The 12,624-nt window shown below is 42.9% G+C and overlaps 1 protein-coding gene across 3 annotated transcripts in view; it reads right to left on the bottom strand.

The window, feature by feature from the left end:
• OAT (ornithine aminotransferase) overlaps nt 1-10,109 on the bottom strand; it is a 30,677-nt gene extending 20,568 nt beyond the window's left edge. Inside the window, exons 1-2 of one of the 3 annotated variants that reach the window (XM_074959195.1) lie at nt 9,991-10,109; nt 3,561-3,787 (exon numbers count right to left, since the gene is read on the bottom strand). In XM_074959195.1, the coding sequence (XP_074815296.1) occupies nt 3,561-3,759 (199 nt within the window). In that variant the 5' untranslated portion in view covers nt 3,760-3,787; nt 9,991-10,109. Of the gene's footprint in view, nt 1-906; nt 1,414-3,560; nt 3,788-5,626; nt 5,798-9,990 lie in introns of those variants that run through there. The other 2 variants (XM_074959196.1, XM_074959194.1) reach the window with 2 other exon arrangements.
• Between the last annotated feature and the right edge of the window lie 2,515 nt (nt 10,110-12,624).

Genomic DNA, 12,624 nt, shown 5'->3' with positions numbered 1-12,624 from the left:
TGGATTATCACTTACCACTGCCACAAACCATACAGCTCCCAAATCCTCATTTTCTATGTGCACTTTAGCCAAAGACACAAGGATTTTGTAACTTCCCACTAATAAAAGCTCTGCAATCTGTCCTGGTAGTAAGTCACTTTCCTGTACAATATTCCTTCTAACCACAGAAATTTCTGACCCTGTCTCTTCCCACCCAAGGTATTCTTTGCCATTAATCCTGACAGGCTTCGTGCTTCATGCCCGGCTGGGCAGAGGCTACTTTTACAAACCCTGAGGTGCCTCTGTGCTCAGGGTAGATATTCACAGAAATGCTGCTAGCTGCCTGTTCCTTCCCACTACAGGACATTTATTCCTCAGATGCTAACTGTAATTACACTGATAGCACCTTCTGGGCTCCTCTGTTTTTATAGGAGTTTTGGGATGAGGACTAGAGGAATGGATTTGGAGCGGTAAGTGTCCAGCCTCCGATCCACCCTCCTTCTTCCCAGGGGTAAAATAGGAACCCAGCTTCCCGTCAGGTTTAAACCCCTCTGTCTGTGGTTTGTTTGCAATAGACGCTTGAATTTGCTCAAATTGATCAGCTAGAGTAGCCAGTTCTTTCACCATTTTCCCTTTTTTGTCCCACAAACACTGCTTTACATCATCTTTTCATATACTCAAGAGCAACAAGGTCATATATTCCTTCAAAGCTTGTAACACCTTTCCCCCCTTACCCACTTTTCCATCAGATCTTTCATGTGGTTTACATATGCCACATTATTCATCCCAGCACCCCTCTTGAGGCTTCAAAATTTTACTCTGTTTCAGGTGTAATCTAAAACTGTTTCAAAACCATTTCCTTGAATTGACCATAATCTGAAGCATCTCTAATTGGCATCTTATTCAATAGCTTTACCAGAGCTTTACCTGTCAACTTTGCAATCAAAGTGGGCATCTTTTGGTTCTCAAGAATCTGGTGAAGTACATACAGCCTCTCAAAGGTGAAGAAATATTCAGCAATGTCCCCTGTCTCACTGTATGCAGGACACAACTGTTCCCATTTGTGGATTTTTGGAGAGGTGGGACTCACTGGCGTGTGGGTGTTCTGGTTCTGCTTCTCTATCAAGTCCAGTTGGCACTCCTCTCTTTCTTTTTCCTCCATAGCTAATTTCTGGATCACCATTTCTTTGTCAGCCTCTGTCTGTTTCAGTTCCAACACTCTCTGATGTTCAGCTTTTTGCTTAGCCTCCTCTGCTTCCACAGCTCTTTGGTGTGCAGTTTCTTGTCCGACATTCTCTGCTTCCATTTCTTTTATCTGTAATTGTTTTAATTCCAAGAGTCTTTTGTGTTTTTTCTCTCTTCTGCCTGCAGTCTGCACAGCTCCAGCTTCTTACTAGTTTAACTTTCACTCATTTTGCTGCTTTTCTGTCCCTACTTCCTTTGCCGAAATAAGCAAAACAGAAAATAATAAACTGGTAACCTCTTTGACTGATCTCTAGCCTTCACACTTAAAAATCACCACCAGTGCAAAACTCACTCAGAGCAACAAGCTGTGCAAATGATCCTGCTGACTATACCACTGTGACAGGTTCCCCCTTGGGTGCCACCTGGAACTGGGGTATCACTGAGCCCTCTGGCCCACGAGGCTGGGCTCCCCCGCACGCTGTACTGCTGTGACAAGCTGCAAAGCCCTCCAAGCTGCACTTTCACCAGCATTCACACAGATAGGGACACAGTACCCAGCTGCAGTTACATGCAGGCTCTCTAACCACCAGCCTCCCAGCCTAGGATCCTAGAGCAGTACCGTCCTTCCCTGGATGAATCTAGCCAGTATACGGGTTTAACACCTGGTCCGCCTCTCCCTCAATGTGAAGGGGACCATGCACACTTGTGGTAACCAAACAGATTTTCCCCAGACACCTAATCAAACACACACTGGTTTGGATTAAACATAAAGTAAGTATTAACTACTAAAATAGATTTTAAGTGATAACAGATCAAAGCAGATTACCTAGTAAACAAACAAAAACCACAAACTGAGCTTAACATACTAGATAGGTAGGATATGAATTAGCAAATTCTCACCCTGAGTGATAAACAGGCTGGCAGATTCTTAAGGCACAAGCTGCCTTTGCTTTGCAGCTTGGGTTTCCCAGGTTTTCATACACAGGCTAGAAATCCCTTTAGCCTGTGACCATCACTTCCCCAGTTCAGTCTTTGTTCCTTAGGTGTTTCCACGTGTGTTGTGTAGGGAGAGTGAGGTACCATCATGATATTTCCCCCTTTTGTATCTTCTTCCCACTTGCTGGAAAGCTCTTTTGCTGTGACCTGGGTCAAATAGTCCCCATTGTGCAGTACTATCTATGAGAGGTTTCTGTTGTACACAGTTCCTGGGATAATCCTTGTGTTGTGTGCATTTCCTCAATAAGCCATTAACATTGTCTGGCCTTTTTATTGTTGTACATGAAAGGCTGCTTATGGGTGTTTTCAATTTCACAACATGTTTCGGTAACACATACCTAGCCTAACTTCACATATGATAGCACGTAGAATCCAATGAGATATTAATGTCTAGCAGATCAAGACTTTTAGAATGATACCTCACAAGGCATACTTTGTACAAAACATATCCTAATTATATGACAGTGCTGAATAAGGGGGTGCCAGGGTGTCTCATATACCATTGCCTATTCCTTACTCTAGTAAAAATGTGTAAACTGTTTAAGGTTCAGGAAAGAGCTGTAAGAAAACAAGCTCTCATCTTCAGCAAAAGAAACTCATTACTTGACAAGAATAATGAGTCTTTCAAATAAGTTACATTCTAACTTAAAGATGAGGAATTTTTCCAATTAAGGCTATTAAAAAAAAAAAAGACTGAAGGATTATTTTTCAAAAGCATTTAAGTAAATGTAGCACAAACCTCACAGAGTCAATGGGACTTCTCTCTTAAATCAGTTAAATGCTTCTGAAAATCCCACCCTAAATACCAGCTTTGCAGTGCCAAACCAACTGCAGTTGGTTTAGACTTCATAGCAAGACTCAGTCTAGATATTAAGCATTTATAATGGAGACTGAAATAAGCAATCACATAAAACTTTTTGACCAATCAAGGTTTGACCTCTCAAGGTTTAGATCCTCAGAGTGAATTGAACCAAATCAAACAGTTTTATTAGAAGTCATTAGTTGCACAATCCCTCATTAGCAACAGAGGGTTTGTCTACACAAGCTAGGGTATAAATCTACCCCTCACTAACCTTCTGTGCACTAAGTGTCCATGGGGACCCTGCTGCAATACACTAAGAATTCCATAGTATGGTATGATCTACTCCCATTTTAGGGTGCAATCGCAGGGAACACATGTACAATTAGTGCACAGCAGGCTAGTGCTGGGTAGACTTATACCCCAGCTTGTTGCAAATTAAGTGTTTGTTTGTGTAGACAAATCCTAGGTTTCATCAACTATCTTGGATGCAACCAAATTATGTGCCAACCTTCAAGTTTTTAAAATCCTGAACATCCCTAAAAAGTTTTGAAGCATCACACTTTCTTGTGCAGCATAAAGGCAAATCAAGATACAGTACCTCTTCCTTTTTCTAGAGCAACAGGTAGGGGATGATAGTTGTGTGCACCATATTTAGCTTCACGTTCAAATATGTACTCAGAGGACAGAGTTCCCTGGCTGTTTTTTTTAGGTGCAACTGATGTAGAAGCACTCACAGAAGCATGAACGCCACGACGCAGAACAGCAAAGGTTTGCGAGTGGGCTAGTTTGGAAAACATTCTTGACTTCAGGTATATTGTTACAGATCTGAAAAGAGAAAATTGACACTTTAGAACTAACATACTCTACTTGTGGAGGAAATCCTTGCAGGGGTTCAAGTGCCTATTCCACCAGGATTATAGAATTTACAACTCTTTTGCAATTCAACTGAAAAAGTTTATACTCGGTACCAAGGAATGTAGTACCCACATCAAATACCTGATAAAACAAGTTTCTTGCTTTCATTTACTATATTTCAGTGGTCTACAGAAAGTTAACATCTCTGATTAAGTTCTTGTGTATGCACACAAGCTGCAACTCCCCTTTCAATGTACTCTGCAGCAACCTGGGCCTAAACTCTGGAGCATGGGACCCAGATTTCTGTGCCATTCCAAAGCAGCAGACTAGAAATTCTGGAGCAGCTTCAGAGAAATTAATTGTTTTACTTTCATCTTCATGAAAAAGCAATAATCAGCACCATTTCAACTACAGTAGTATTTTTATTGTATTAATTTAATTTAGTAAGATAATAAAAAATACAATATAAATAAAAAGGCAAAAAAATAATATATAAAATCAATAATAATTTTTATTCTATAGTTCAGCAGATGAGGCAAATTTGTATCCTTTAAAAACATTAACATAAGATCAGAAAGTAAATAAAACCATCCAGAAGTAGGCAAAACTTGTGCCCAGCTCTGACCCAAAGCTTAGATGACAGTACTATCAAGTTTGACAGGAGCAAAACAGTTCCACACAAAGTTTAGGTGAGCCTGAGTTTTGGAAGTGAAATTTGTGCTTCCATATAAATTCTCCTGTACTTTCATCATGTGAAGTTTGTCTGTCTGTAAATAAAGGATATAGATTTTAAAAATTACATCACTTAAGAAGTGCAAATGGAACCCTTTGCTTCATTTAGAGGACAAAAATCAATGGCTAAGTTGAAAAGCAGACTCATGAAAGGACTTCACTACAGAAATTCTGATAGTTACTTGAATAATTAACTACTGAATAGATGCAGCTGGATATGAATGTTTGTCTTACATTCTTATAACTCCCCAGTAAACCCATGACTTCAGATATCTTGTCTCTAATTATGCAATAGAGAAGCCCATCTAAACTCAAGTCATTTCCTAAACACAAAAGTTAGAGATAAGAGTTGCTTGGAAACCTGAAGAAGAGATTAGATCTTGAGGACAAAAACGAAATGGCAAAATAAGACTACTCTGAGAGCACAAGAAGCCTCTCCTAAAACAGAATTTATTTAAAAATGCAAGCCATTCCACACTCTGACAGCTTTGTGGAGAATGGAATTTTCCATCTTAATAGAGTGATTATTTTTTCTGAAGTTAAGATTAAATAGGTGGAAAGTGACATTGTGCCAGAGAATGAACACGTTTATGCAAAACAGAACGAACTTTCTAAAAGAACAATTAATCCATGTTAGAACATGAACCTTGTAATGCTAGCATCAAAGGATAATATCAGGGCAGAGTTCACTTATACAACCAGTTTTACAGAAGTTTCCAGGACATTTTCTGTGTTTTCCATGCTTCCAGAGTGGACAGATTCTCTGCGTTTTCAGAGGAAAAAAACAACCATTATATAATTTCAACAGAAGAGTAGCACACTACTACTTTTCCATTCAAATTCTGTAAAACATCTGACAAAAGGTACAGCTGAATATTCCTAGATTCACTCTGTGTAGATTTTTCCACACCAGGGGGAGAACAGTTAAGAGAAAAAAACAGGAGTGATGTGGGGAAAAAATAGGGCTCACTATTTAGTTCCGAGGTGCAACTACAGCCTCCCGTAAATAACAAATTAAATACATAGGATAATGTAAGATATGTAGACACTATGCAAGGCAAAAGCTTAAGAACTTACCTACTTAAATTCTATGATGGGTGCCTCGGAAAAGTTGAATTAGTTCTTTCAGATTTCTATTTTGCAACAAAGTTTAACAGAGTCTAGTCTTTTAAAGCTTTTCTTCATGAGTTGAAGAGAACCAGCACTTACAAATTTCAGTTACACTACTGCAACTAGAGGAGACCAAGATTCTTCTAATACTACATAGTTTTGCTGGATAAAATAAAAACTCAGCATTAATTTAGGTCAGTAAAACTGACATGAGTCACATTTCATGTTAAAGTTACAGGTAACTATAAAATGGCCAATAAATTTTTTAAACGTTACACAACGGAGCCCACCTTGTTTAACAGATTTCCATTTGAAGCTTTCAGCTTCTTCATTAGGGCAAAAGTTTTATCCGAATTAAAGTCTAAGAACAATTAAAGTTTTAAAAAAATAAATTTCCATTGTATAATAAGCCTGCTGGGAAACCATTTTCCTTTTATGTATTCTATTTTTATACGATATTACAAATCAGAAACTGCCTGAGTTTGCAGAGAGCCAATAGCTATAAGGTATGAACTACTCCATTAATTTCACTGGGATCTAACTCAGCTGCCAATGAACAAGGACTGAAACACAAAGGTTCTAACTAACTCAGAAAAGTGATCCAATTAACAAAACTTGCAACTCTCCTTTCAATGTATTCTGCAGCAACCTGGACCTAAACTCTGGAGCATGGGACCCTGGTTTCTGTGCCATTCCAAAGCAGCAGACAAGAAATTCTGCAGCAGCTTCAGAGAAATTATGGATTTTTGCTTTTTAAAGAACATGAAAATAAGACAATTTTAGCACACTTTCTCTTGTATTTTGCTACTGAATTCCGTTTTGCTCTGTCCCAAGATTTTGGATCTTTAATATAACACGACTGCACTGCAGTAGATGTCTGTCACAGGAGGCACAGTATATTTTGGCAGTGAGTAGGGGACAGTTTGGGTTTTTAGCATTTGGAGATGTGTGTAAGATGGTATAAAAAATGTAAGGAAACTGAGTCTTTGCACTGTGAAAGGGATACATCTGTTTATTTCCTGTTGAACAGGAACAGAGGTGAGACACTGTGAGGCCTGAACTCCTTGTTCTTCACCAGAACAACTAGCTCTCTTGCTACCCGGCACTATCTCCAATAAAGATGAATAAGCTTTTAAATTGTTTGTGGAAACATGATATGTTCATCCTCACTAGATTTCACAGTTACCCCTTCACTGGGCAGTGGAAAGAGAGGAGAGAGAAAAAGAAAAACAGTAAATCAGCCCCCACCTTTGGATTTCTCAGTGAAATGGAGGCAGATCTCTGGGGCAAGGACAGTGGGGGGAGGAGGGTTGTGCTGCACAGCAGAAAAAGCACATTGTCAAAGCTAGTCAAATGACAGAGATTAATAGTGGACACAAATACGGGCAGTTCACATTTCAGAGTTTCAGGCTGTCTGTAGACTCAAAAACAAAAGCATTGGTTTACATTCTGGTTCATATTTGAAAAAGTTTTCATAAGGGCTAAAAACATAAGCTTAGATCCTGCTGGACAACTTTAAAACAAGGGATGCATTTTGCAGCAAATTCCACAGTTATGAACTCTCAAAGCTCAATTTATAAGTAAAGCTAAAGCCCTATTGTTTATTGTTCAAATAAACTGATGCTATATGTTTAGCTCTTTAAAAAAAAAATCAATATTTTTCTTTTCAAATAAGAGACTATCTTACCAGCCATTGCCCCTGCTGTTAAATATTAGCTTTGTGTTAGCTTTTCAAAACACACATCACATAAAGAGATTTTACAAATAGAAACGTCAAAGAGATAACTGAAATGCAGCTCAATTGCATCAGTCAAAATTACAACTACTCAAATGTGACTGGTCCATGACAGCCAGGCCCCTCAACACACCTCCCTAGTAGTGTAGCCAGTGTTACTAAGAGCACAGCTACATTGGGAAAATTTCCAGAATGGACAAGCCTTAAGTAAAGACAAGTAGGGAATTTAAGCTGTACATGCCATCTATTAGAAAGCTACCTTTTGGCATTATTAGCGCCCTACCAATTTCACCGCCGTGAAAAATGTGTCAGACCCTGAAATCAGCCCTCCCCTGTGAAATCTGATCACCCCCTCTGCCACAGAAGCCGGATATTGGGGCAGCCCAGGCTTGGGGCTTCCATGCCCCCCCACCACTCCAGCTGGGGCTAAGAGCAGTCCAACCCCTCCACCCCTTCCCCAGATCACATTTTGGGTCAGGACCCCCATGCTTACAAACCCTGAAATTTCAGATGTAAACAGCTGAAATCATGAAATTTACCAATTTTAAAACCCTCTGGCCATGAAATTGACCAGAATGGACTGTGAATTTAGTAGGGCCTTAGGCATTATGAGTTAGGAGACAACCAATTTGGGTTCCCTCTTACTTTCCTTTAAAGAAGAAAAATGTCAATCAGCAACACTGAAATGGATTTGAAAGTTGTGATTTTTTTAAAGAATCTTCCTTAGAAACCCAGACAATGGGGAGGCAACAACCCAACAACCATGTGTACCCTGCCCTGCATGAGTACTGTAAACCAGAAAAAAAAAACAAGAACTTGGTAACAGCTCTGGGAGGGAGAAAAACTGAGTTATGCTGAGGCCACATCAAATATAGTTATTGGGCAAAAGCATTTGATGAAGTGGACGGAGAGCAGTTCCTGGGTGAGGATGGAAGACAGACTGCAGAAAACACGTAAAGAACTTCACCCAGTTACAAAGAATGTTCATGAGGGAGTGCTGTTGCAGTCCTCACATACAAATTGAACTATTGTTCACTGCCCTTACTAAAGCATCAAAAAGTCATCCCATGTTGTAAGTCTATGTCTTTACATGAGAATTAATATAACACAGAGAAATCAGTGAAATATTTTCAGTCTATAAAGACTCAGATTACACAGATTAGACTGGTTGGCTACAAGGCACAAGCTTTCAGGAGGAACAGCTACAGCTGGTTATGTATTATTTAAACCTTTTCCAAACAAGATCTTCACAAAAATTACATCACACCTGAATCAGGCTCAGGAATATACATCATTAAAGAGATCTAATAATTGGGTCATTTGTGAGAGGGCAATTGTGCCATCACTCTCTTCTCTGCCAAGAGCTATCAAAGACAAGTTAAAAGCAGGACACTGAGGATGTAAACAGCAGGGAAGGCTAATGTTACACAGCCAAGGGAGAAGGTAACTATTTGTAAGGCCCTGTGTCCTATCACCTTGGAGGAACAGGTGGGCTGTGGTGTCTCTCTCAATGACATTTGAACTCCCCCCTTCATTCAGTTTCCACTAGCCCAGAATGTCAAATACATGGCCCATCTGATGTATTTATGTGATCCACAGAACAGATTCAGACTATGCAGAATATAGGCTTTCATTTTGGAAATCGAGTTTATAGCCCTCATTGTTAAGAGGAAAGTCTTCCGAATGTAACTGATGCAGTGGTGTCCAGCTGAGTCAGAAGACAGCAGGAAACAATGACTCAGAAGGGCAAAACTTCCCTCCCCCTATTAATCTCACTGGGATATTAATGCTAAAACTCAATGATGACACTTCGATATCCCTATTAACTACTGAATTGCTGACCACTTTAGCAATTAGACTAGGGAAGAAGGGGAGCGTGAAACTCACGGGACGGTGTGAACTAGGACTTGCTGCTGAGAGCAACATGCAGAGGAAGAATTTAGCAAAACAGGGAAGTAAGAGAGAAAGGAGAATGGAGGAAGGAGGAGAACAAAAAGGCAGAAGGGGCCCTGCGGTAAAGATTTCAGAGCACTAAGAGCCTGAGGAACCTGCATCCCACTGGCTTTCAAAGAGACCTGCTCCAAATGCCCGAATCGCTTCTGGAAACGGGACTGGGGCGCTTGAGTAGGTTTAACCCCTGGACCGAGGTGGGGGGCAGATTCCCGGGAAGAGCTGACACCTCGCTCGTGCCCTGGGACCAGGGCGGCCACAGCAACACAAACGGCCACTAGCGACCACAGCGGTACCCAGGCAAGCCCAGCTTCGCCCCTGCATCTCCGTGGGATGCGCCCAGCGCCGGGGGAGCCGAATGTGCGTGCAGCGGACACCGCAGCCCTGGCCCGGCACCGCCAGTGCAAGCGCCCGGCCCTATCTGCCCCTGCCGGGACTGGGGCTCGGGGCAGAGCCGGGGCTCCCGGGGCGAGGAGCCAGGCCCGTGCGTCTGAGGGGGGGGGGGGCGCGGGAGCTGCTGTCAGGCCGCCACTGTCACCGGCCGCCGAATCCCCGTGGCCGCCGAGCTCAGCCCCCGGCACGGGGGAAGGCAGCGGCGCGGCCTCGGACACGTCGCTGCGCCGGGAGCCCCCAGCCCGGCACTCACCCCTCAGCACCGGCGCGCTGCTGCCTCTCCGCCCGCAACCCAAGAGAAAGAGGCGGAGGCTTCGCACACGGCAACTGTCACCGCTCTAGCCCCGGCTACGTCACACCTCCGCTAAGGGCAAGTTCTGCCAGCGACACGCCCATTGGCTACCTCGGCCACACGTCGCCAATCACGGCCCGACCAAACCGCCCATGCCCACTGCCCATTGGCTACCGCCACTCCACCCTCCTATCGAGGTTCCCGCCCATTTCTTCCTCTGCCGGATCTATTCCGGATCCTGCTCCAGCTGCTCCCCAGGGCTTACTCCCGTGCCCCCCAGGGCCCTCTCCCATCTCCCGGGCCTTACTCCCGCTCCAGCTCCCCCCTCCTCCCTGGGCCTTACTCCCGGCCAGCTCCCCTCTTCTTCACCTGGGGCTCACTCCCCTCCCCAGCTCCCCCCTTCTCCCTGGGCCTTACTCACGGCCCGCTCCCCCCAGCTCCCACTCTTCTTCCTGGGGGCCTTTCCCCAGCTCCCCCTCTCTCACCTGACGCTTACTCCCCTCCCCCTCCCCCATTCTCTTCACCTCCCCTCACTCAGTTTTTGGCTGTCTGCCCTTCTACCACCAATCTCCCTTCTCCAGACGAGTCACCTTAAACAGCCTCTCTGTCCTTCCATCAACCTCCACTTCTGGTCCTTACACAAAGACCAGCGTGGCAATGCTGCTTGGCCCTGAACTGACACACATAGGCTGCTTTGGCAAATGTCTCATACACCACATGCCAGGAACCCAACTGCAGCATGCACACAACTGATGAGAGAGACCAGCAGTTGCCAGCCGCCCTGTCGGATCATAGACTAGAGACCACAGTCCAAATTATTTTCAAATTACTGTATTATTTATGCATGGTCATCATGCAGCACACAAAAAATACTATCCCAGGCCTGAGGCTTTTGCAATGAGAGCAACTCAACTAGAGTATTCAGTCCCCCTTTCAAATGCAAAATTATTTTTGCCGTATTACATACTTTCTAGTCAGTAGGCATGAGTAGGAGTTTGTTAATCAGGCCTTGCATATGCATAACTGAAGTTCTGTGTGCTTGAGGGAATTTTTAGTGTATTTAGAGTCCCATCTACACTGCTGTTTTGGTGTTTATACCAATGGTCCAAGCAGCTTCAGATAGAAATCAGTTCTGGAAAGTTTCATCCCCAAAGGCAAAAAGTTGAGAAAGTTATGAGAAACTGAAAAAGGCCCATTAGAACGGAAGTCATTAGGCAAACAAATACACAGTTCAGCTATAGTCAACCCATGCTGCTGCTTGTGGTTCTCTCATATTCTACACACTTAGTCATCTTCTACACATTTTTCTACCAGTTAATGTTCATTATTTTACTAGGTACAGAAGTTAGACTTATAGGAAAGTAATTGCCAGGATTACTCTTCTTTCCATTTTTTTTTCAAAAAGAGTACATTTGCTTTTCCCTAATCTTTTTCTACTTTGTTAACTGTGGCTTTTCATAAATATTTGTCAGTGGTTCAGTAAGTTTGCTATTGAATTCCCTTTTTATCATGTGAATTGTGGTATATTTACATGCAGAATGCATTGACTGTAAAACCTTCCTCCACACTGACTAATAGATTATTCCCTCTGTTATGGAATTGGGCCAGCAAAAGGCATTCCTGAAGGATGCTTCCATGGCTAGGTAAGAAAAGGAGAGGCTGAGCCACAGAGACTGCCTTCAGCACTCCCCATACTGTTGCTAGTATCACTGGGGGTGAAACGGACTTTGTTTTCTAGGGTGTGATGAGATGCCATCTTCAAGACCTTGTCCTCCAGCAGGAAGGATTGGCAGAAAGGGGAGCCAAGATGGAGACTGTGAGGCTCTGTGCCCACCCTCCTTGCAGCCTCCAGCATAAAGGATAGGCTGAGAAAGGGGTGGGGTGGAGGAACAAAGCACCACTGAACTCTGACTACTCTTTTCTGTTGTAATAGTACCCAGGGATGCTGGACAGCCAAGTGTAAGATTGTAAGTGTAAGGATATAACTTATGTCTGGGGCTGCGGTGGATCCTGAATACTCTCAGAATATGGAGAGATGCCAGATTGGTGAAAAGCCAATTTTGCCACCACCACCAGTATTCTCCCATATTTCCGTGCCGAGGATAGCTGAGCCAGAACAAATGAACCCTTGGTGAGGAAAAATCTATTAGTGTTTTTATGTAGGGCAGCTGGCCGCCTATGGCAGGTGTTAAGGGTCAAAAAATGAGCTTGGTGCCAATGTCACTCCCAGTACTGGCTCTCACTTCTCTCAACCTGCCCAAATGTGTGATAAAAACCCAAAAAGAGTGACACAAATGTATTCATGCAGGAAGCGGCGAGAGTCACTCTTTTGGTGTAAATAACTCTTGCTATAACCTCAGTCCCACGATTTTTATTTCTGATGTAAATTTTCAGCAGTAAAATGAAGGGATACCAGATAAGTATGGAAAGTAGGTAACTTTGGGACTAAAATGAGTGACATCCTCATAACGAGGGACAATTGAGAGGTATCTCCCTTGTCAAACTCTCAGCTGGGGTTAGACAGGAAGGCACCGGTGGGGAGGAAGATACAATTAGCCACTGTCCTTCCATGACTCTGGTGCTTCACCGTGTTAA

Source organism: Natator depressus, chromosome 7 (genome assembly GCF_965152275.1).
Source record: "Natator depressus isolate rNatDep1 chromosome 7, rNatDep2.hap1, whole genome shotgun sequence".
NCBI lineage: Eukaryota > Metazoa > Chordata > Testudines > Cheloniidae > Natator > Natator depressus.
The sequence above is the reverse complement of the archived record's forward strand: the minus strand, read 5'-3'. Positions and strand labels throughout refer to the sequence as shown.